This window comes from Centroberyx gerrardi, chromosome 8 (assembly GCF_048128805.1).
Source record: "Centroberyx gerrardi isolate f3 chromosome 8, fCenGer3.hap1.cur.20231027, whole genome shotgun sequence".
Taxonomy (NCBI): domain Eukaryota; kingdom Metazoa; phylum Chordata; class Actinopteri; order Beryciformes; family Berycidae; genus Centroberyx; species Centroberyx gerrardi.
In genome coordinates, this window is record NC_136004.1 from 31,625,141 (window position 1) to 31,651,417 (window position 26,277).

The 26,277-nt window shown below is 44.0% G+C and overlaps 1 protein-coding gene across 1 annotated transcript in view; it reads right to left on the minus strand.

Annotated features, from left to right (window-relative positions):
• Positions 1-26,277, minus strand: part of LOC139920013 (spermatid perinuclear RNA-binding protein-like) — a 78,724-nt gene that overhangs the window by 24,081 nt on the left and 28,366 nt on the right. The window contains exons 3-11 of the mRNA XM_078285031.1: positions 25,902-26,128; positions 23,625-23,790; positions 20,893-21,037; positions 14,037-14,137; positions 10,221-10,316; positions 9,224-9,335; positions 6,654-6,751; positions 2,830-2,923; positions 2,083-2,151 (exon numbers count right to left, since the gene is read on the minus strand). Of these exons, the coding sequence (XP_078141157.1) occupies positions 2,083-2,151; positions 2,830-2,923; positions 6,654-6,751; positions 9,224-9,335; positions 10,221-10,316; positions 14,037-14,137; positions 20,893-21,037; positions 23,625-23,790; positions 25,902-26,128 (1,108 nt within the window). The remainder of the gene's footprint in view (positions 1-2,082; positions 2,152-2,829; positions 2,924-6,653; positions 6,752-9,223; positions 9,336-10,220; positions 10,317-14,036; positions 14,138-20,892; positions 21,038-23,624; positions 23,791-25,901; positions 26,129-26,277) is intronic.

Below are 26,277 nucleotides of genomic sequence, written 5' to 3' on the forward strand. Positions count from 1 at the left end.
CATTATTATTATTATTTAGGGGTGTAGAGATATGTTCAGTAGGCAGTACGATTCAGTAAACAAGACTGGATTCACAATATGATCTAGTGACGATATCAGACATGAAGTTGAATTTAAAATGTTACTTCTTCCCTCTTTGACTTTAGGTATGAAGTGTCTTGGGGCGGACGGTCGCTCGCCGTTTTTGCCTGACATACGTTTTCCTCCTCTGTTCACACCAGAGAGCCTCGCCGCTCGCTGCCTTCAGCTCCACTGACTTCCTTTTACACCTTTTACACTTTTTGTGTTCACAGTCCAGCCTGCACATCCCCACACACACACACACACACACACACACACACACACACACACACAGGACCCTTTTGTCTTTTTCATTAGCTACAACTGAGTGACAAATTCCTCGATCAATACCCATTAATCACCAGTTGGGAGACAAAAGCTTAATCAGTTCCCTCCTGGGATGCCAAGCTGCTCGTGATGTGGAGGCGTCTCAGCGAGGTTCGACCAATATGGATTTTTGAAGGCCGATACCGATATTTTAAACTGAAGTCGCAGATAGCCGATATTTTGTGGCAGTGCCGATATTCAACATCTTTAAATTTGACCATTTTCATGACAAATTCAATCAAGTATTCAGTGTTTTCCTCCAGAGTTTTCTTCTCATCAGGGTGGAAAAGCCTCTGAAACAGCATTCAGAGCATCATGGGACACTAAAACTCTCCACTGAAACCAGACTGATGAAATTCTTTTAGTGTCAGCAGCTCTTTAAGGCAGAGAGACATCACACTTATTCAATGGTAGAGACATTGGGAGACATTACTGCCTTTAAATGGATAAATAATTCACATTAGGACTGCACGATTATGACCAAATTGATAGTCCGAATTATTTTGCTAAATATTGTGATCAGGAATATTAATCAAGATTATTATGTTTATTTGCCTTGGTTTCAAGAAACTAAATTATTTATTGCACTTGAACATATATTTTCACTTTTTTCAGCGCTATTTCTCACAGCAGCTAGAAAGTCTTGTTTTCACTCGGTTGGTTTCACACACTTTTTTACAGAATTCAAATAATAAATAATTCCTACTTTATTACTTTGGGGTTCAGCTCTAACCTGAAAGCAAACTTTGCCCAGAATCTGTTCTTGTTTGTGTTCATCTGGTTTAAAACCAAAGTGTCTCCAGACGGCAGACCGGGATCCACGCTCAGGAAATGAAAACAACATTTTTAGGACTTTTATTCGGGTCGATCCGCTCGTTTCATCTGTGAGGTTTCTCTGCTGCTTCTCCATCTGAACTTTCATTTTAGCCACACGGTGCAGATTGTGCATTAAAAAAGCTGTGATTGGAAGCGCTTCATATACCACATAATAAACACTTCAATATCGCTCTGTTATACAATTATTAACTGCAGAACTATAAAATCACAATATACGCTTAGCTATGATTAATTATGCGGCCCTAAAGGATGAAACATCTTAGAGTGTGGGGTTTTTTTGTGGTTTGAGGTTGGGATTTATAGGTGCTGCGTTGACTTTTTATTTTATTTTAAATTATTTTATTAATTTATTTATTTCTGTATTATTATACTGAACAAAAATATAACTGCAACATGTAAAGTTTTAGTCCCATGTTTTAAATTAGAATAAAATATTCCATAATTTTTCCACGTTAAAGCTTATTTCTCAGCAACATCCCCGTTGCTGAGCGTTTCTCCTCTGGACCAGAATTTCTCTCAATTGAATGATTTTCTTATATGAAGTGTAACCAAGTCAAATCTTTAAAATTGTTGCATTTATATTTTTGTTCAGTATATTTCCCTTTTATGTCTGTTTTTGTTTGTGCTAATGTTCCCATAGTTATCTTTGTCTGTGTTTTCTTGTTTCTATGTGAAAAATTACTAAAAACTTCTATCTAATATTTACTAAAAGGCGATTATCGGCCCGATATATCGGTCTAGCCCCGGTTCTTAGTATTCTAACACCTCGGCCCGGCTGCTGAAGTGTTTCTGGCTTCAGAGCGGACCGGAGCAGGAGGAGGACTGGGATTATCTGAGCGAGTCGATGGTCAAAGTCACCTTTCATCCTCTTGATGAAGTCTCTGTCATCTGGCCCTCCGTCCTCCCTCTGCCTCTTCTGACAGCCTCCTGCAGGGCAGAGAGGCACACGCATCACTGCACACGCCCGGCAGCTCACACACACACACACACACACACACACACACACACACACACACACACACACAGACAGAGCGCAGGCACACACACCATCATGATAATACTAATAATAATCAATTCATTTCTACAGCACTTATCCAGAAGAAGAAAAAGTGCTTTGCAGGAAGGCATAAAAACAAGAAAAGTATATTGTAAGGACATAAAATATGAAACAACACACAGATACAACTGTATACACAGAGAAACACACACACACACACACACACACTTTATAAACACACATGCATAGAGAATAGGCACACACACACACACATTCACAAACAAGCTAACACACATACTGAAACATGTAAACAAATAGGCACACCTGCATACAGATTCACATCAATACACAAACACACAGACAACATGTATAAACAAACAAATACTACATGCACAAACACACACACACACACACACACACACACACAGACAATAGGCACGTACGTACACACACACACACATACACACAACCACAAAGAGAAAACACTTCATACATATACACCCACCCACACATACAAACACAAAGAGGAAACACACACACACACACACGCACACACACAGACAAAGACAAGCATGAACACACACACACACACACACACACACACACACCTTCTAACAGCCTTGGTGAGGGCTTGCTGGCGGGGAGAGGATCCATATTCAAGACCTTGTAAAGCTGTCCAAAGGCTAGGAGGCGTAACGCATGCTGAAAAACAAAACACACACACACACACACACACACAGTGAAAACCCAGACAGAATAGGGGCACATCACTTTATCAGCGAAGCAAGAGAACAAACCCCTTTGCGCTGGCGGGAGAAAAGAGAGAGAGAAGCAGGCGGCGGCAGCAGAGCCGTTTACACTGCGATCAATACGCTTAATTATCAAGGAAAGTTATCTGAGGTAGTGTAAACCGACTGATTCTGTCGGGACAAACTTCATGCATTATGGAACGAGGAATAAACATTCTCTGGGCGCAAACGAAGGAGAAGAAGAAGAAGAGGAAGAAACAGAGAAAAGAAAAACATTCCCAGACTTCCATTTTTGGCATTTTTCATCGCACTCTAGAGAGCGAAAGAAAAAGAAAGCGTGAGAGAAAGAGAGAGAGAGGAAAAAAAATGAAAAAATCTGAAAACGTCTTCCTATTCCTCAGCCCTCACTGGGCCCGGGGGCAGACTGTGGTGTTTCATGGTGAGGAAGTAGCAGCGTTAGCGTTAGCGTTAGCATTAGCAGCTGTACCATCGGTGTGTGTGGGTGCAAACGGAGAGAGATGGTTCCCACGCTCATTAGGCGGCTAATTAGGCTGGCTGCTCGTCAGTCTCCTGCTCGGCGGAGGTCAGGGTCCCGGGCTTCTGTTGCGGACACTCAGCTATATATAGTGCTGACGCGGGCCGGGCCCCGCCGGAGCGCCGGGGGCCCGCTTTAAATAACCCTCCTTCAATCAATGTAGCGGGAGGGACCGCCGCTCCTCCGTTTCCCTGGAAGAAATGCTGACTTTGGTGCAGTGGGCGGTGCAGAGGGGAACCTGCTGGGATGCTTCAAGGTCTCAAGAGGAGAACGTTTTTATTTATTTTTTTATCCTTTTTTCCTGGTCCAGCTAATAATTACGATCAGTTTAATGAGTGTCTGTGGTCTGTTTTATTGCAGGAAAACAGGAAAAGCAGTTTTACAACGCTCTGAGGCACAGGAGTCAGATGCCTGTAAAGCACTGTCACTCTGTATGAAAGTGTAAGTATTATTTTAGTTAGTCTTTGTACAGAGTAAGGCTAAGATAAGAATACATGTGTGGCTCTACAGTACCATTTCCTTTCCAGGGAGTGAAACTAAACTCCTAAATATCACGGGCAGAAAATTAGGAAACTAATTTGGGACCATAATGATCTCTGAAAACACTTCAAAAATTCCTGCTTTGAATCTCAAGTCACCCACAGGATCCTTTTTCTGTTTTCCAGGCAGCATGAATGTATTTTTAGAAGCACCTAAAAATAAAACCACGCCACTGCGTTGTGTTGATGCTTTTCTTTTTCTTACTTGAACTGATTGAATTGAAGTCTACATGGTCATTTATGTGTTGAGTGACTTTCATCAGCTTTGGGATCAGTTAAAACCTGGGCGGCGGCGGCCCAGAGGTTAGAAGAGAAGGTCTGTGAACACAAGGTTGCTGGTTCAAATCCCCGGACCAGCTGGGGTAATGTGGGGATAAAATAGAAAAGGTGGGAAACCGAATAACAAGTTGTTTATTTGCTACAAATAGTGCTTACAATTACAAGCACTTCAAAGCGATAAATGAACACAGATATCGGCTTGGTTTAGCAGCTGCAACGTGTTTCAAGCTTGGCGCTCTTCCTCAGGCAGAGATGTGGGCGGGGAAAATAAAGGAGTAACGCTCTCCCCTCCCACTCAAACTCCCTTGCTAAGCGCCCCGGAGCACGGCACTTAGCAACCAGCTGCTCCCAGTGGGCGACAGCAGCAGACTGGTTGCACTGGGCAGCTCCCAGTGTGAATAATGTGAAGCAGACGGGGCCGGGCTGCCAAAGAGCGAGTCAACTTTTTGAGTAATGAGCACTCTTTGTTTTTCATGTTCACAGAAATACTTGCAGCAGCAACAACAACAACAACAACAACATGCCATTACAATGTCAGAAGCACTGACACTGTGTTCAGTAGAGCGGACTGACCAGTAAAGAGAAGCAGAGAGAAGCAGACTGACCATTAAAGAGAAGCGGACTGACCAGTAAAGAGACACGGACTGACCAGTAAAGAGAAGCAGACTGACCAGTAAAGAGACACGGACTGACCAGTAAAGAGAAGCAGACTGACCATTAAAGAGAAGCGGACTGACCAGTAAAGAGAAGCAGACTGACCAGTAAAGAGACACGGACTGACCAGTAAAGAGAAGCAGACTGACCATTAAAGAGAAGCGGACTGACCAGTAAAGAGAAGCAGACTGACCAGTAAAGAGACACGGACTGACCAGTAAAGAGAAGCAGACTGACCAGTAAAGAGAAGCAGACTGAGAGAAGCAGACTGACCAGTAAAGAGAAGCAGACTGACCAGTAAAGAGAAGCCGACTGACCAGTAATGAGAAGCAGACTGACCAGTAAAGAGAAGCGGACTGACCAGTAAAGAGAAGCGGACTGACCAGTAAAGAGAAGCAGACTGACCAGTAAGGGCAGACCAGTAAAGAGAAGCAGACTGACCAGTAAAGAGAAGCGGACTGACCAGTAAGGGCAGACCAGTAAAGAGAAGCAGACTGACCAGTAAAGAGAAGCGGACTGACCAGTAAAGAGAAGCAGACTGACCAGTAAAGAGAAGCGGACTGACCAGTAAAGAGAAGCCGACTGACCAGTAAAGAGAAGCAGACTGACCAGTGAAGCCGACTGACCAGTAAAGAGAAGCGGACTGACCAGTAAAGAGAAGCAGACTGACCAGTAAAGAGAAGCGGACTGACCAGTAAAGAGAAGCGGACTGACCAGTAAAGAGAAGCAGACTGACCAGTGAAGCGGACTGACCAGTAAAGAGAAGCGGACTGACCAGTAAAGAGAAGCAGACTGACCAGTGAAGCCGACTGACCAGTAAAGAGAAGCAGACTGACCAGTGAAGCCGACTGACCAGTAAAGAGAAGCAGACTGACCAGTAAAGAGAAGCGGACTGACCAGTAAAGAGAAGCGGACTGACCAGTAAAGAGAAGCAGACTGACCAGTGAAGCCGACTGACCAGTAAAGAGAAGCAGACTGACCAGTAAAGAGAAGCAGACTGACCAGTAAAGAGAAGCAGACTGAGAGAAGCAGACTGACCAGTAAAGAGAAGCAGACTGACCAGTAAAGAGAAGCAGACTGACCAGTAAAGAGAAGCAGACTGAGAGAAGCAGACTGACCAGTAAAGAGAAGCAGACTGACCAGTAAAGAGAAGCGGACTGACCAGTAAAGAGAAGCGGACTGACCAGTAAAGAGAAGCGGACTGACCAGTAAAGAGAAGCGGACTGACCAGTAAAGAGAAGCAGACTGACCAGTGAAGCGGACTGACCAGTAGCGCTGGGTGATAATTCAATATTATCGTTTACCGTCTTTCAGTGAATCATGTGGTGATGATATGGTGATTTTGGGAAATCATGACACACAATTCTGCTGTCTGAACTGATGATAAGAGGCTAATTTTATTTAAAAACTCTGACAAAATGAGGTATGAGACATTTTAAGGAATATTATTTGAAAATTTCTGTTTTGTTTGGCATCACACTTAACATTACCATTCAGTTCAATGGGATGAACATTAAAATGATTATTTAACATGAGATTTTACACATGTAAGCCATATTGTGATATATATAAATATTGAAAAAAATACTCGATTATGATTATCATGATATTGATCTCAACCATATCGCCCAGCCCTACCGACCAGCAGAGCGGACCGACCAGCATGGCGGACTGACCTGTGCGCTGTGTGTGATGGCGTCGGCCTGCTGGGCGCTCAGGCCGGACAGCGTGTCGGTCGGTTCCCTCTCACACGGGTCGTGGAGTCCCGGGCCGCCTGCAGACACAACACACATCAGGCAGGGTTCCCCCAAAACAGCACCACACACCAGGAACTAGGGCTGAACGATTTTGAAAAAATATCTAATTGCGATTATTTTGACTGATATTGCAATTGCGATATGATTTGCGATATATTAGAGGGAATGATAATTTTTACATCATTATTCTCATTTTCATTGAAAAACGTATTCAAATGATTATGGTGTGATTTTTGCGGGGATCTGTACCAAACAAAGATGTTTTCTTAAGTCTGTAGAATATGATGTGTAGGCCAGGACATCTCTGCAGCACGACGATATTTAATTTAAAATGGTATTTTGACACACATTTCGCCTTTAACAAATATTGCGCCTCCTGCGATTTGAAAATTGCAGTAGGCCATATTGCGATTTCGATAAAATTTCGATTAATTGTTCAGCCCTACCAGGACCCTGCCTCATTCAACTTCAACAGGAAAAGACATTTTACATCAGAAAAGACCAAAAAAATGCACTTTTAGAATTCAATAATCACTCAAACAAAATCATTCATTGACCCCTATTGTGAATACAAAGATCAAAAATCAAGAAACAAACGAACAAAAACGATCTCCCACAGCACCTGTTTTCCATGCTTGCTCACATTTACACTATTTGACACTAACAGCCTCCATTGCAGCCGATGGAAATTAATTTTGTTCAGGCAGATCGAACCTGCCTGAAAGAAACAACAGAGGAAATCCTGACCCACATTCAACAAAACTGATCAAGTCATCAAAACTGTTGACTTGTTCTACGCTGATCGATTGTGGAAGCCAAAGAGAGAGGGTGTCCACACTTTTTCCACATCCAGGAACCCCAGATAGATAAAACACTTGGCCACACAGACTGCTGTTGGGCAAAAATTTATCCCTGGGACTATCATATCATTTACATAACTGTAAATATCATAGTTAGGGAGATAAGTATAAGATAGAGAGATAAGATAACAGTGGTGAGAGTGATAACTAGGATCAAAACAGTCATTCTGATACACACTCCCTCGCTGTGACAACTTTTAGTGAATGAAATGCTAGTAATAGTGAAATTAAACTTTCTTTAATTTTGCTGCCGACCCACCGGGACTCTGGAGGGGCCCTAAGGGGATCTGCACCCCACTTTGGAAACCGTTAAGAGTGGAGAACACAGTGAGACTGGAGCAGTGTGAGTGAAGGAAATACTAGACTACAGCTTGAGTCTGCAATCCAGGAGGCTTTGGGACGTCCTGTCTGGAGAGGTTAGGCTGCCAAAGATCAGGATCTTTTCAAACCTTTCTACTGAGAGAATTGGAAAAAAAAGTTCTTACTGCAAATATTCTCTTCTGAGTTTATCTGAATGCTTTTTACTTTTTACTCTGTTTCCTAACTTTAACCGTGATTTTATCTCCTTGTTCCTCGTTTTAACTCCTTGATTTTTTCATCATTATGTTTACTCTCTATTTATTATTGCTTTATCATCTGTACAGCATATTGTAACCGTTTAGAAAAGGGCTAAATACAAACAGATGATCATTATTATGGATGCACCGATCAATTGGCCACTGATCATAAACAGCTGACTATCATTTCAACTCCAATCAGTGCCATTTGAGAGTAACTGAATACAGGCTTTTTATTTATTTTTATAATAGAGAACGGGCCAAGGGTCCTTGCTGTTTTTAATTTCTGAGTTTATTGTAATTTTATTTAATTTAGTTAATTTGTAATTTTATTTAATTGTAATTGGTAATTTCATTTCTAAACAGCTTTCCAAACAGAGCATTTTGAGAGTGTGTGATGATTGGATTCATTCACCATTTTCATCTCTTAATACACACCGACAGCTCACATATATTAATTTTAACATTATGAATTTCATAGTCTATATGATTAGAAGCAGTTTAATGTATTGGACAGAAGGCATTGCATATGCTGCCTAAATGAAAAACTATTTCATGCACCACACATTTAACATTTAATTACTACGCTGTGGTGTAAAACTCTGATTTATTTCCACATTATCAGGCAGCGATGTCCCGCAGCCACAACAACAATCTGTTCAACTCTGTGTAAGATTTCACTGTTTATGTTTGCTGTGCACTTTTACATGATGTCCTCGTTAGTGCAAAACCCTGGAAACAGACACATGCTCAGGATTTAGAGGGAAACGGAGATCATGAAGTTTTCAGTAAAGTCTGAAACTGTTTCCATGTGTTGAGAATCACTGGAGACACGGACAGATTAATCTGAATATTGTCTTATTTAGAATAGGGCCAATAGTCGGATTACTGATGTCCACGTAAACGTAGTCATTATCATCATTACCACAATCAGTAGTAGCAGAACTGGTATTATCATTACAGAGTGTCAGAAGCAGAGTGTGTGCAGAGTGTGTGTGCAGACAGTGTGTGCAGACAGTGTGTGTGCAGGCAGTGTGTGTTAAGAGCCTGCAGGCTGCTGGGAGGGACTGACCGGGCAGCAGGATCCCTGAGGCGACACACTCCATGACGCGGCGCAGGGCCTCTCCGGGGCCCAGGGGGCGGTTACAGGTGGCCACCGCCTTCTCACAGATCAGCTCCAGAGGCTGGGAGGGGCAGGGAGAGAGAGGGGGGGAGGGAGGGATGGAGGGAGGGAGAGAGAGAGAGAGGGGGAGAGAGAGAGAAAGGGAGAGGGAGAGAGAGGGAGGGAGGGAGGGAGAGAGAGAGAGAGAGAGAGAGAGAGAGAGAGAGGGAGGGAGAGAAAGGTCGAGTTCAACTCCTAAGGTTTACATGACATGCAGGTTCACAATATTTCAAAATACACTACACTGATTGAATGTTCTGTGTTTTTCATTCTCTTAAAGCCATTTTGATCTAAAGGCTTCTGCTTAAATGCTTGAAATGAGTTTCTTAGACAAATATAAACAGTGAAGTTGATCCTATGTATGAATTTCTTTCCAAAGCCTTTTGCCTTTCCATCAAGGCAAAGGGCGGCTACTTTAAAGAATCTAAAATATAAGATAGTTTTGATTTGTTTAACACTTTTTTGGTCGCTGCATAATTCCATTTTTGTCATTTCATAGTTTTGATGCGTTTACTAATATTCTAAAATGAGGAAAAGAGTAAAAATAAAGAAAAATGTTGTGTGTCCAAACTTTTGACTGGTAGTGTACATAAAGTTACACATTCCCTGCAGGCCCTGCTGTGTGATGCACAGTGAGTGAATACTGGATGTATTTGTAGAGCGATATGAATTGTCTACTCTAGTCTTGTAGTGAATGTGAGGTCTTGTCCCTGTACCGTGTGTCAGTATGAGCCGTTACTCTCCAAGCTGCTGATATGTATGTATGTATTGTATGTTTTATTGTGTAACTCCTGCTGCCATTTCTTGGCCAGGTCTCCCTTGGAAAAGAGATTTTGAATGTCAGTGGTAAAATACTAAATAAAATAAAGAAAATGTCTCTGATTCTGATTCAGCCGCCGTCACCTACCCATCCTTTGACAGGCTGCCACACCGGCAGTCTGTTGCACATGTCTCTGAGGATCCGCATGACGATGACACAGGACTTCAGATCTGTGACTCTGGCCTGAGGGGACAGACAGACAAAACTTACCCACAGCATGAGGAGCATGACAACAAGCTAGCAGCCTGGGCGAGCCACGCAGACACTAAAAATATGTTCCTGTGCCTCTCCAGCCTCAATGATATACAGCTTCTCCGACGCTGGCGGCGGCGTTAGTCACATTAACCGAAATTTTAGAATACTTCGATACAATTGTGAGAGACTGAATTCAAAATTTGACTTCCTTAACGTTGAATACTTTCGATACCAAATGTGCTCTGCAAGGAGAAATTTAATTTCAACGTCACGTCCGAAGGGCAGAAAGGGGCAGACTGGAATAGTTAAAAGGAGGAGAAAAAGGAGCGGGACAGGAACAGACAGTCTGGATCTTCACTGCAGCAAGTCAGTGAAACATTCAACTGAGTCAAACAGTCCTTCAACTGGATCCCAGTTCAACTAAACCGGTTGACAAACTGGTGCTTAGAGTGAAATATGGAACTGCTTCACTAAGAGAGCCAAGAAAGATGGACAACCAACCGACATCAAAACACCTGGGAAAAGTTGCAAAGCATCTCAGTGATCATGGCACAGTTTTATTCATGTTATTGATATATGTATTTTGTCAATTGTTCTCATTGCAGAGTTGAATATTTATAGTTATCCAAGTTATTCATGTCAATTCATAGTGCTTTTGGTCAAAATAAAGGACCGTGGTTATTCTGTGACGCAGCCTGATGGTTTTTCTTGTTTACTGTAGTATCACAGAAGTCTTACATTTTTAGATATAGTGAAAATTATGATATCTTAACAACACAAACTTGTAGTTTATTTCATACATCTCAGTCTAGTCAGAAATATGGGGTCGCACACGATTTAGTTAAGTTAAATGATGTGACTCCATATGCGACCCCATATTTTCCACTAATAATTGGATGCTGCACCGAACAGTCTGAGTGCAGTGACCCTGCTAATACATCTCAATTCATCTTCCTCTTGGTGTGCTGAACCAACACATGATTGGTCAGTCACTCTATTTCCCTATAGCACACAACTACAGAATGCTGTATATAGTAGATTGATAAGCACACCATCCATAATAGTATTTTACTGCCTCTTGGCCTCTGTGTGAAGTCCTGTTGTCCTGCACCATGCTGTGAATTGCTATATGAGTTTCCAATATGTCTCTGCAGCATCCTGGACATTTACTGTATTAATGATTACAGCCTCATGTAAACCCTTTCTCTGCTCACCCAAACTCTAAAATGTTTATGAATAACAGTGGGTCCTTTGTATTCATTTAGTTGCAATGGGCCCCCTGAAGATACAAAAGTATAAATACAATAAAAATTCATCACCTGACCTCATTTCTCAGCCCACCCGCATAGAAGAAATTAAGATAAAATAACACTTACCTCCCCAATTATCCCCCAAACCTTCAAAGAATTAAGAAGCACTGATGAGTAAAGCCGTGTTCACACTAGACTAGTATTACGTGTGCGGGGACCTGATGTAATTAATGTTTCACCCGCCAACCTCTGCATCTAGTGAAATGCATTTGCATGGGATAATGAAATTCACTAAAAATCCCCAGATACAACTCTATAAAAGGTTAGGATTTCACAATTTGTTACTTCCTGATTAAGCAAAGCAAAACATGAAGTTTGTACTGAAAAGGTTTTCAAAACCTTCTTCTATAGATTCTATTACGGCATCCTTTTTTTCATGACAGGAGGAAGAAACTGTGTGAAAATGCAATCAGGAAAAAAACAAATTATGGCAGAAATTACAGAGAGTTCGACTTCTTAAGGATTAGTATTAGTATGGGTCTTCTCTGTCCTCTGTCCCCAGGTAACATCAGTCCGGTGTGAACAGGGTTTATGCTCAAACAAAATCCTGCATGTCTTGCCGTACCTGCAGCCCGCAGTCCGGCCTACACTCTGCTACTGCTTGGCATTTAGCTGTCCTCTCCCTACGGCAGCCTGCTCCTCTCCCTGCCTGACCTGGACTCTCCTCTCCTCTCTCTGCCTGACCTGGACTCTCCTCTCCTCTCCCTGCCTGACCTGGACTCTCCTCTCCTCTCTCTGCCTGACCTGGACTCTCCTCTCTCTGCCTGAACTGGACTCTCCTCTCCTCTCCCTGCCTGACCTGGACTCTCCTCTCCTCTCTCTGCCTGACCTGGACTCTCCTCTCCTCTCCCTGCCTGACCTGGACTCTCCTCTCCTCTCTCTGCCTGACCTGGACTCTCCTCTCTCTGCCTGACCTGGACTCTCCTCTCCTCTCTCTGCCTGACCTGGACTCTCCTCTCCTCTCTCTGCCTGACCTGGACTCTCCTCTCCTCTCCCTGCCTGACCTGGACTCTCCTCTCCTCTCTCTGCCTGACCTGGACTCTCCTCTCCTCTCTCTGCCTGACCTGGACTCTCCTCTCTCTGCCTGACCTGGACTCTCCTCTCTCTGCCTGACCTGGACTCTCCTCTCCCTGCCTGACCTGGACTCTCCTCTCCTCTCTCTGCCTGACCTGGACTCTCCTCTCCCTGCCTGACCTGGACTCTCCTCTCCTCTCTCTGCCTGACCTGGACTCTCCTCTCTCTGCCTGACCTGGACTCTCCTCTCCTCTCTCTGCCTGACCTGGACTCTCCTCTCCTCTCCCTGCCTGACCTGGACTCTCTTCTCCCTGCCTGACCTGGACTCTCCTCTCCTCTCTCTGCCTGACCTGGACTCTCCTCTCTCTGCCTGACCTGGACTCTCTTCTCCCTGCCTGACCTGGACTCTCCTCTCCTCTCCCTGTCTGACCTGGACTCTCCTCTCCTCTCTCTGCCTGACCTGGACTCTCCTCTCCTCTCTCTGCCTGACCTGGACTCTCCTCTCCTCTCCCTGCCTGACCTGGACTCTCCTCTCCTCTCCCTGCCTGACCTGGACTCTCCTCTCCCTCCAGGCTCCCAGCGGTGGATCAACCTCCCGACCCGGTCAGACCGGCAGAGTCACGATGAAATCTGAAAACTCATCGCTTCAAAGAAACTCTTCACGACCCGTCTTCCCACTGAATCACATCCCGCTGTTCCATATCGTCTGGAAAAAATACATTTTCTACCTCTCTCCCTGCCTCTCTTTCTTTACCTGGCACTTGTCTACGATACACCATCTACACTCACCGGCCACTTTATTAGGGCTTCTGGGCTTCGTCCGATATTCGATATTATCAAATATCGAATTGGTAAATATCGCAATATTCCTGCAATATCGAATATGCCAAAACTCAAACAGCAACTCAATATATAAACCACTGCATGCTTTATATATTGCGTCACGTTACATATTGCGTCATTGCTGCCACATGATTGGCTGTTCAGAGGAGCAGGCTGTTTGCGTTAACGAGCAGGCTGTTTGCGTTAACGAGCAGGTGCACCTAATAAAGTGGCCGGTGAGTGTATTTGGCTGAACATGAGCATCTTTTTGGATTTGAGTCTTGGGTTGAAAACTGCTGAAGGATTGGATTAATGAAAGCCCAGACAGTGAGACAGAGGTAGAGAGCCGGGTCGGTCCGCTCATGAATTGGAATAAAGGGGATGTGGTTTTGACCCTTGCACTCCTCACTGCTGGATGCTTGTAACGTTGGCAATCTAACAATTTAAGGTTATTCTACTGTTGCACTCGCTGTAACGCACTCAGGATACGACTGGCTGCCAGAAATGTAAATGTGATGTAACAACAGACGCTGAACTGTGTCCTCGGCCCAGCTGTGCTCACCTGGAACCATTTGGCGCGTCGGAGCGATGCCAGCGCAGCCTGGCAGCTCTGCCGGTCCAGAACATCCTCCTCCTCCTCCTCCTCCTCCTCCTCCTCCTCCTCTTCCTTCTTGTCCTCCTCCCGCTCCTTCTCCTCCTTCTGAGCGCCCTCCTCTGGAGAGAGGAAGAGGAGGAGACACGACAGACTGAGCGTGACCGCGCCGACGCTCCACACTCACACACACAGACACACAGGCAGCAGGGTTGACGGCTAATTATTAGGCAAACCCACTGATCTGACCGAATGAGCTAGGAGGGGAAATTTGAGAGATTCCGTGATTTTCTGGGAGGGGTTTCTCATGCACAAGGCAGGATCTTTCATGACATTGACAAGAGGAACCGGAGTAGACGTGAGCGCATGCGTCTTGCCGCCCGGCCGGAGTCTCACTCTAGATGCAGATCAGTGGCTGAAGGCGATGGAACACGCCAGATTAGTGTGTTATCAATTACGGCGCAGGACGAAAATGAAAGCATGGCACCAGCTCAGGACCACAAGCCAGATTGGAAATTAGGACAACACTTTAGAATATTATGATATTTTGATAGATTCAGAAATACTGGCTCAGGAACGCCTGAGATTGGTGAGAGGCAGAGAGCAGTGCATTAGTAATTCAACTTCAAGAAGAAAGTTGGCCCGCTTTAAAGCTAGATTGCTCTGCAGTTTGTCGGGCGCCATGCTGGCATTTTCGCTCTTGCGGGGTCGGTCAGATGTTTATGTTTGACTGAAACAGTCTCTCCACACCGGGTTCCTGTGGGGAGCACTTCCTGCCATGACTTGAGGCTGAGCCATGGGAGAACGACAGCAGAAGAAGAGTGACAGCGGATGACAACAACAACATAAACATCTGAGAGTGAGAACGCCACCCTGGAAAGAAAGTGAAGGCTGTTTGTTCTCGGGAGCAGCTAAGGGGGGGGGGGGGGGGGGTGCCCACTGTGGGACAGTCAAGCAGACGAACAAGAGGGGAAACAGACTGCAGACCACACCGTTCAGCTCAGTAGAAAAGGCTCACAGGTTATCAGTGATCTAGCCTGCGAAATCTAAATCTTCTCAGCAGCTCAGAAAGTTATTTTTATTCTTCAACTTGCCAAGTTGCAGATATTAGATCCTGATAATTACACTGTCGCATGAGACTTTCTTCAATGCCATTACGGTTCAAAGATACAGTATCGCCCGATGAGTAATAGCCAGCAAACATTAAATCATAGATATTTTCTACCAAGCTGACAGTAATGCTGACACATCGTATCAGAAAAACACCTACTCTTACAGAAGAGGTAACGGAACAGTCTGGACTCGAATTCCAATATCTGCTGTATTCAAATTGCAATTTATTGGACCGCATGCGATACGTCAGCAGCATTGTGAGCTGAGGAGCGATCTCTGTGTGGTTTGGCAGTCTGTTGCTGTAGAGACCGTTGTGAAAGCTGAACAGGATGGAAGAGGTGGAAGACAAACGAAGGAGCTGATGAGAGACACAGGGATCGTCCCGTGTCACTCCTCCTCTTAAGACCAAAGACTGAGGACCTTCATGTTCTGCCCCAGGGAGTTCTGGGTAATGTAGCACTTGGACGGGAATCCTGGGCTAATGGTGTGCTTTGTCAAAGAAAGTTGGAGGTGTAAACTTTTTTTTTTTTTTTTTAAATGCAGCAGTAATATTTGGCTGAATTCACAGTTTTGCTTTCCAGGTGCAACTTGAGACCTTTAAACAAATGATATTGGGGATCTAAGTGAGACCCGGAGAGAGGCCATTAAAAAACTATTCTCTCTCCAGAAATACTTAGTGGCTGGAAACTATAGTCACTTTAAAAAGTATATAAGTGTTTTCCTGGGGTCGTGTTGCATGCCACTAATGCTGCCGGGGATCGTGGATCGATTCCCCCCGGGCCAGATGAGATGAAAGTGTATGTGCTCATGGTAATGTAAGGTGTTCTGGATAAAAAAGCGTCCACCAAATGGCAGATGTTGTGTTTCTCTTGTGCTTTCATACCTTCAATTATTCAGATTCTTAAATTCTTCATTTGAGGGTTTTGGGAAATATCTGATATGATGAATACTAGGGATGGGATGATATGCTTATCTCGCAATACGATTTGCTATGTGATATGGGGGTTATGATTCGATACAACCACGATACAATGTAATAAATAAAAGTTCAATGACATTCAGTATAGAATTATGCTTATGCAAATCTTTCTAGCGATGCCATTGGCTGCTAGAATGTAAACAACAATTTAAAAATGTCATTACAAAGTGACAATAATATAATTTGGATGGAGAGCTTGTGAAACTGCGATGGTCAAGCGTCTCATTTGTGATTCCTACAGCAGAATAACATGGAGCTTTTTCTGCCTCATGATACGTATTGTCACATTTTGTATTGTGATATATTGAATTTCGACGATATATGGTCCCATCCCTATTGAATACTAATACTGGCAGGAGATTATGACTGATTGAATAGGCAATATCATTCCATAACTTAACATTATTCTTCACTACAACAAATATACAAATGTGTAAAATAAGAGTGGGTTTAAAAATACATAAAATGAGAAATCACATGTATACTGCAACTGCAAGATTTCTAGAGTTTTGTGCAAAAGAGCTGGACTATCGAATTCAGTTCACTTTACAGACTTCCTAGATGTCACAGGATCGTCGTTTCCCACAAGTCTTTGTTCCTTTGTGTGCAGATGAATTGAGGAACATCCTTCCCAGAGGCAGGAACATGAAGGAACCATCACTCACAGGTCAAGACCACATACAGATAAGGACAAACCCCGCTAAATTCTCCTTGACATCATCAGCTTAGGGGAATTTTGATTAGTGACCAGGACATCAAATTAAATTAACACCACTGTTTTTTACAACATGAAATTATGGGATGTCAGTCTGAGCCAATAGCAGCTGATCAACAGAGAGGGGTCAGCCCCAGTAATTATAACAAAGAGGTATTGATCTTGAAAGGGCTGCTGGGTAATGTAGTCATTTTGTCCTTTTTGTCTGTGTGCTCTGTAGTAGACATGGACCAGAATTTCATGGCGTACAGTGACCCAGAGAGAAGTCCAGTCAACAGAGGGAGGGGGGCGGGGGGAGAGGAGCATGTCTGAGGCAGAGAGTGAGTGGGTTGGTTTGATTTGGTTGTCGGGGAAGCCCCTTATACCCGGGGTTTCCTGCTGCTGGGTGGGGGGGGGCACCTCGTCGGCAGTGGGGCCAGGCGGGGCCTCAGAGAAGTGTCAATCCACACAGCAGGCTGACCTGGGGAGCTATGGCAACAAAACCAACAGTCAGTGAGCAGAGGCTAGCTACAGGAGGCACACTCTAACAGCTAGGGGTTCGTCTAAGATCCAAAGGGACTCAGTTAGCACCTTAGGGTTAGGCCTGGTTCCAGACTGCTGAATCGCGTCCCGCCCACTTTTCAGATTTTGTTGAGTGATTCAGAGAGTCTGGTGTTTCCTTCATCAACGGCTTGTTCTCGCTCGGAGAAACAATCGCCAATTAGCGCCTTTGTGGGCGGGACTAAAGTCTGAACCGTTCGTGCAATGGTTTTTCATTGGCGTTTCGGCAGAATAGATTTGTTGAAATCACCTCCTTAACTAGGGCTGCAGCTATCGATTATTTTAGTAATCGAGTATTCTACCGATTATTCCATCGATTAATCGAGTAATCGGATAAGAAATACTTTTGCTTTATTAAAGAGCAATAGTAAATATACAAAAGAGAAAAGCTGTCCGCACGAAGCTGTCCATACGACACTGTGATTTACTGAAAACGAGGTGAAATAATAATTATTATTGATATTTATTACTAGGCCTAAATATCATACAAGTTCATAAGACTGGCTAATGTACATTTATTTACTATGTTGAAGGGTTGCCCTACACCTGCTGACCCTACTCACTGCAATCAAACTAAACTGAATATACCTGCTGTATTGGACTGGTGCATTTTAGGCTCCAATTGCTACTTACACCACCTGATATTTTGCTTTCTGGGGTATTTTATGCATCACTGTGAGGGGAGTAGGTGTGTGTGTGTGTGTGGGGTGTGTGTGTGTGTGTGTGTGTGTGTGTGTATGTGTGTGTGACTATCATAATAATAACATGAATGAAGCTCAGGCTTTCACAAATTGACTGCAGCATTTTATTTTCTGTGGTTATTTTCTTCAGCAAAACTTAGCTAACTTAGGGACATCATAACTAGCCACCATATTGATTTACGTTCTTAACTAGCCATTACATATAGCCATAATTAACGTGCATTCTTTACTAGCCTTCATCTCATCCCGTTTTAATATTAAGTGCTGACTCCGCCCACCCGGGCCAGTTTCGGCGTACGCCGGTAGCAATTACAAGTGGACCCTATCCTACAGTCCCTGCTCTCAGCGGAGGGAAGGAGCTACGCTGTGTGGGAAGCGCTGTGACCGTCAGACCTCTCTGGATTAGACAAGCAAGTAGAGAAAACCGGCATCAGTCGAACCAATTTATTGCCAAATGCTTTGGGATTCAACACATTAACATTGCTTCCCATGGTCAGAAAAAGTCGGCAGATTTGTCGCTAGTCGCTTTTGAGAAATAAAGTCGCCAGGGGGGTCTGAAAAGTCGCTAAGTCTAGCGACAAAGTCGCCAAGTTGGCAACACTGGATCCGAAACTTTGGACACTTTCTGTCGTTTTCTCTGGCCTGTCTCTTCTCTTCGCCCCTCGCTATTTTCTCTCTCTTTCTCCAGCGTGTTGTGCAACAGTAATAATCATCCGTGCGAAACACTGAGCGTGTATATAGTTATATGGATTAAACGAAGCTTCGATGCAAAGAATTTGCATCGATGATTTTTAGTAATCGAGTTACTCGAGTTTCTCGAGGAATCGTTTCAGCCCTATCCTTAACCAACAGATTGTCTTTGCAAAAACAATATTTTTGTCAAAATGGACGGACATTCTTGGTTCAGTTGGTAAATGTCTGGCTAACCATGGATGTAGAGGCTAACTGGCTGCAGCATCATGTGACTGAAGTGACGTCAGAGCGGCCGGATACATCAGTCACTAGTGATTGGTTCAGATACGTCAGTCACTAGTGATTGGTTCAGATACGTCGGTCACTAGTGATTGGTTCAGATACGTCGGTCACTAGTGATTGGTTCAGATACGTCAGTCACTAGTGATTGGTTCAGATACGTCAGTCACCAGTGATTGGTTCAGATACGTCAGTCACCAGTGATTGGTTCAGATACGTCAGTCACTAGTGATTGGTTCAGATACGTCAGTCACCAGTGATTGGTTCAGATAAGTCAGTCACTAGTGATTGGTTTGGGGAAAATCAACCCCCCCACAGAAAGCGGCTAACGAGGAGGAAATGGAACCAGATGGACATCCAGTCTGAATATCAGGCTACCTCAGGGTTCCTCACCAGAATGAATATCCCTAAAGGGTTCCTTGAAGAACCTCATATGTTAGAGGTTTGTGGAAGTAGTGCCAGGGTTCAGGAACCCTTGATGAATGGATTCTTCAAGGAACCCTTCTGCAATCTGAATAACCCATTAAGGTTCTTTGAAGAGCTTTTAGTTGTTCCAGTGTAGAGAACAATATCAGGAGAGAGAGGACAGTTTTGTTTGTGTACAGGAGAGGCAGGAGGAATAGTCTTGTTTATTGAAGCTTCACAGTGTATAACAAAATCGACTGACACAAAAAGCTGCTGTCCTGGTTTGTGCTGGCAAGGTGGCGAATCTGAAGGCTGAGGAAAAATTGTTTTCTCCCTATTGTGGCGCGGCCTCAAAGCTGCACTGAACAGCCGCGCTCCGCAGCTCTCTATGCTGTTTGGCAGAATCCATTTGTCTACCTTTTGTGACGGCTCGACTCAATCATTCCCAGTGGGACCGGCGCCACAATGGGACGAGGTGTTCCACAATGGCTGCTCTTCACGTCTGACTCGCCTTTCATTCATTTTTAATTTCATCCCCTTTGGAGAAAAAAAAAAAAAAGAAAAAAAAAAAAGAAACTCACAGCAGAAGCACCGATGCCAAACGTCCGTTCTTGACTTACAGTATAGACTGAATACAGAGTTAAGCTTCCAGTCAATTGAGATGATTTTTCCTCCGCTTCTGGTCAAAGGGGATGAATTACCTTGTTGGTCTTGAGGGATTACTTCCCTTAAATGTTGGGTGAAAAGGAACAACAACCACCTTCCCGTCTGAAAGGTGAAAATATCTCATCCCAATTGAACATCTTTCTGAACCTAAAACGATTACTTTCTTTTTGAATGCCTGGCCAGAAAAGGAACAACTTCCCCTGATCTGAAAGGATTTTGCTCGCCTCAAATGGGACGGCTTTTCCTCTCCGGTCAAACGGAGATGGCGGACGATAGCGGAAGACACCTGAGACAGGCGGCTCCTTTTACGCCTGTCCCGACCCAACGCATCCCCAGCGGAAATCATCTTCCACCGGCCATCTGCTGTTTCCACCACACTTGACCCAGATCCATATCCTCTCCCTTCTCCTTTTTCCCCCCCCGTTCTCCTCCACAGCCACCGCCTCCCCTCTCGCCTTTCAACCCTCTCCCAGTATCACCTAGATTGTCTCCCTTTCCCAGCTTGGGTTTCATATCTATTTTGTACCTTCACACATTCCTCTATCTCCCTCCTCCTCCTTGTTTTCTTCCCCCCTTCCTCTCCTGTTCCACATCTCCTCACCCTTTTCCCCCTCTCTCTCTCTCTGTCAGCCCTCTGTTGTCATGTAAAGGTCAAATAAAAACAGGGACCGCATCCTCCCAAATAGGAGACGCAGGAGGTGATGGGGTGGGGGGGAGCGGAGGAGGAGTGAATACCTTCTTCTGTGGTGCTGGGTTCCTCCCTCATGGCTAGGGAGGAGAGGGTGATCTTCAGCGTGAGCTCGGGGTCTTTGGTGTTGAAGACCCGGATGGCTGCCTCGGCCACGCACGACCGCACCTCGTACTTGTCCTCCGTCATTGTCTGCAAGGTAGGGGCTGCACGATTAATTGAAAAATCGAATATCACAGTCGCATTATTGACTCCTGCAGTTTCTAAATCTGCAGGAGGAGCGCTGCAGGTTTTATAGTGGTGGGGTAATGTGTTTAGGGCAGCTTCCTAAACAAGGGGTTTTCTGTACTGTGCAGAATCCCCTGGCCTATGAATCAACTTGAGTGCAGGAGAAAATCTTATTTTATTCATATTGAGCAAATCCTATGCATCAGCACCCCATGCACACACATACACACTACCAGTCAAAAGTTTGGACACATGCATTTTTCTTTATGTTTACTATTTTCCACATTTTAGAATAACAGTAAAGACATCAAAACTATGAAATAACACAAATGGAATTATGCAGCGACCAAAAAAGTGTTAAACAAATCAAAACTATACTTATATTTTAGATTCTTTAAAGTAGCCGCCCTTTGCCTTGATGGAAAGGCAAAGGCTTTGGAAAGAAATTCATACATAGGATCAACTTCACTGTTTATATTTGTCTAAGAAACTAATTTCAAGCATTTAAGCAGAAGCCTTTAGATCAAAATGGCTTTAAGAGAATGAGAAACATAGAACATTCAATCAGGTGGGTCCAGATTTTTGACCTAAATTGACATTTAGGAGATGAGAAAGAAATTATGTGGAAAATCATTTGAGAAAAACCTGCACTATTGTTTTTTGTCGATATCAAACAGAACTCCTTCTCATATACCACAAATGCTTCTATTCACATGTGAATTTCATCCACATTTCATCTCGATTTTTCACCTCTGTTGTCGTCGCTGCTAACAAACCCCAGAATACTCAACTATCTTGTTTTTCCTCTTGATTTGTGTGACGTTCAACAGCGTGTTTTTTATTTTTTTCAAGTGCATTCTCACTATCTGGTGTGTTTGAGAGACGACCTCATCCATCACCCCTCTTCCCTGTCAACTCCTCCCCGTTTGGCCCAGGAAATGAAAGCTTCAAATGGTTTCCTCCCTTGATGATGAAGCGCACACAGCAGCTATGGCAGGTAATTAACTCGCTGACGGGGGCATAGGAAGCACATTTAGGCTCTGTGTACACCGGGCTCCTCATTTTTAGTTGGCAGCACTTAACACATGCTTGGGGGGGGGGGGGGGGGGGGGGAGAGCTAGTTGGGGTTCTTGTCGTTGCTATGCGACCGATAGAAACCCATTTGAAGCGCTCAGCTCTTTTTTAGCTAAAAGTTGGAATATTTTTAAATCTGGGCTCTCGGTGCTGCTGGGAACGCCCAACAACGCTTCCTTTGCATTGAAAATAATGAGGAAAAGAAGAAGTCAGCGCTGGAAAAGAGAGGATCCCAGTGGAAAGCTTTGAGTCAAAAGTTTGGGGTCTGAAGATTATACTGCCGGAGACAGAATGGCAAAGATAAATCAAGTGTAGTCTCAGGAGTGCAGTCCATTTCCTCTCCAAATCATATCCCCTCTCCCCATATCGTCTTCTTCTACTTGCTGAAAATAATTCTCCGATTTAAGAATAAAAAAAAAAAACCCTCTTCTCTCGCTGGCTCCTATTTATTTGCCTGACACTTCTCCATAAAACATGATCATTTGAGGACACACAAATATTTTGTTGCATATATTGTCGGGGTGCTGCGGCATCCACCATCACACTCCTTATTATTGCTTATTCTACTGCCGCACTCATTCTACATGGCTCTGGATAAGAGGGGTCAACTAAATGACTCAACCGTTTGGTTTTCCAGACCATTTTATCTTAATAGGATTTTATGAAAACACGCCAACGTACCATGGCTCACAAAGGATGTTTATTTCATGCTTTTTTTTCAAGGTTGCTGCCTTAACTTTGACTTTCACAGTTAATTCTGAGCGCACAGTATTGCTTATGTAGAAAAACATCTGCTGTCCATGTTATGTCTCTTTGCACTGTACACTACCAGTTAAAAGTCTGGACCCACCTGATTGAATGTTCTGTGTTTTTCATTCTCTTAAAGCCATTTTGATCTAAAGGCTTCTGCTTAAATACTTGAAATTAGTTTCTTAGACAAATATAAATAGTGAAGTTGATCCTATGTATGAATTTCTTTCCAAAGCCTTTTGCCTTTCCATCAAGGCAAAGGGCGGCTACTTTAAAGAATGTAAAATATAAGATAGTTTTGATTTGTTAAACACTTTTTTTGGGCGCTGCATAATTCCATTTGTGTTATTTCATAGTTTTGATGTCTTTACTGTTATTCTAAAATGTGGAAAACAGTGAAAATAAAGAAAAATGCGTGTGTCCAAACTTTTGGCTGGTAGTGTATGTGAGGCAGCATGTGTATTGGTCTGTACTGATAAACTCTTGGCTGTCAGTTTATCTCTGCTGCAATGTCACCACACAAACTCCTGTACTTTTATTGTAGTTAAAGCGGTTCTGGCTGTTCTCTCTGTGGACGAGCGTTTCTATTGAAGGCCGGATCACAAAGGACGCCTTTTTAATGCTTCCCCACCCCAAGGTTGCTTCCTCAGCTTGGCTTTCATTGTTCATTTTGAATGCACGGCGCTGAACACCGCTCGGTGCCGCAGTGCTGTAGTGCGGAGCGTACCTGGATCTGCAGCGGCAGGTTGGTGCTGATGGTGTAGAGCAGCAGCTTGGTGGGTTTCTCCCTGCACATCAGCACCAGCTCCAGGTCCATGTCCCCTTTGATCAGCAGGCCCTTGGCCAGCAGGCCGACACGCAGCACGCCGCACAGCACCGACGCCGCGTCCGGCCTGAGGGCAGAGAGACGAGAGCCGCCGTCAGACTCACTCACAGCACCTGAGCGGCGGTTCTCAACCTTTTCGGCTTGTGACCCCTTAAAACGACGGAGGTCACGTCTACACATGACCCCCGTCAAAGACAGTCCGACCACAGAATGATTTTCCCTTTTCAGGTTGTTTCGTTTGATATCAGAGAGGCATAGAGGCTGAAAAGTATTCAGTATTTCACAAGAAAAAAGAAAAAATTAGAGGAAAAAAAACATAAATAAATAGACATGATCATGAATTTGTATGATAGAAATATGTTTTTTCCCCCATAAATCATCTCACAACTCCCCCAGGTTGAGAACCACTGCACTAGAGAGCTTTCAGGTGACATAACTCACCCTCTGGCGGCCATTTTGGAGGTCGTCAGCTCTCAGGAAATCGTGGCTATGAACAGCTGATTGGGTTTCTAAGCGTGTGACTTGGCCGTCTCAACAGAACTGAACAGACAATTAATTTCTATTGTGGGCTGGGAATTCATCATCTCACCACTTTAGATAAAGTCAGCTTTGCTAGTTTGCTAACTAGTATCTGGTCAGCCAACCATCACAGTCTTCACATCTGAATTGTGCACAAGCTAATGTATCTGGTAGGAGCTCACAGGCTTGTAGTTGCATTTAACATTAACATTGGTTGCTTTGCTAATTAGCCTGAGCTGACTCTTCTCAATCTACAACTCAGAGTGTTTTGGAGGAGAGACTAGGGCTAAAGACAAGACAGTTTACTGTGTCACAGTAACCAAATCCACCTTATCACACTATTCACTTTTACTGAGAACGTTACTGAATGGATCTACAGCCACACCACAACAAGCTGCATCAGCTAGCTCTCTGTTTGTAGCCTGGTTGTTAAATATTTAGCCGTTATTTGCGCAGAGCAAATTCTCCTCTGGAGCTCTATGATGGCGCCAGCAATGGCTGCTGGGAGATTTGTGATGCAGCTGTAAAGCCTCTATGCGGATGTTCAGGGTGGGAAATTCCCACTACCAGCCAAATGCTGGGAAGTTATGACTGTGTCTAGTGAGCTTGTTTAATCATCCAATCATTCAATAATCACACGTATCCTCATAATAAAGAATTAGAGAACACAGATGGGAAATGATCTGGCGCTGTGTTGGTAATGGTTGAAGGTAGGAACCAAAACTGAAATAAGGGAAGGGTGATATTTTTATCTCCTTTTTGTTTTTGTATTTTTGTATTCCTTATTGTTTCAGGTCAGGTAGTAGGTCAGTCAGGTCAGAACTACCTGTAGTATTTTTTGTGTACTGTACAGCACCTTCAACACAGTACAGTATGGTTCAGTATGAGTGTGATAGAAACATGCTGTAGGGCATCAAAAACATATGTTGCATGTGGTTCACTTTCAAAAGGAGGCTGCCATGTTGGTTTCTGCCTGCTGCTCTCTCTCTCACACACACACACACACACACACACACACACACACACACACAAACACACACACACACACTGCCAAAAGTTTGGGGACACCTTGCCTGAAAATTGATTTTCTGTTATTTTTGAATTTTTCAAGTTTTCAAAGTAAGGGGAAAATGCCTGCAATGCTTTTGTTAACATAAAATAGCAATTTCCTAATACTTTGGATGTATTTCTTCAATACTCAGCTTCAGCATCTCTGACTGTTGGCATGAAGAGAGTGTGAGCAGCAGTTCAGCTGCTAAGGAGGTTTTTTTGATGAACGTATAGTTTAATTGTTTTAGTGTTATCGTCACAAATATTTGCATGTATGATTTTTATTTTCTCAAACTAAACCTGGTTAGTTATTGCAAACCGACAAAGAAAACATGCTGATTTATTAAACATTTTCAAAAGCCAGGTGTCCCCAAACTTTTGATGGGCAGTGTACCTGCTTAGTATTCCAATGGGAAACTGAAGTGTGATAAATTACTGCACTATGACCATAGCAGGGACAGTATCAGGACAGAACAGGACTGATACTGTAATGTAACCACAGTCGGCCCAGTGCAGGTGCATAACGGTGCTGCAGTGATGGAAAAACCCTTAAAAGAACCTAAAATAAAAGCACAAACTCCTAATTAATGGAAGCCAGTGGGGACGTACTTTGTGTCTTTGGCGTCTCCCGCTGTACTGTCAGCAGTGTCGTCATCGGTGGCGGTCTTCCCTGAGGGTTTGTTGATGCTGTCCATCCAATCAGAGACCTTCTTCAGGGCGCCCTCCACGGTGGACACCAGCGTCTGGACCGCCTCCAGCTCCTCCGGCGCCGGATAGACGCCGGCGTGCTTCGCCATGACATGACGGTCGTCGTTTGCAAACGATCGGAACGACCTCTGGGTTTAGGCGAGGGAGGGAGGGAGGGAGGGAGGGAGGGAGGGGGAGACATTACCATTAATTACATTTCCATTTTAGACACATTTTCATTTCAGTTGATGCTCATATCCAGCATGAATTACAGTGAGCGAGCAGGTGGAGGCTCAGT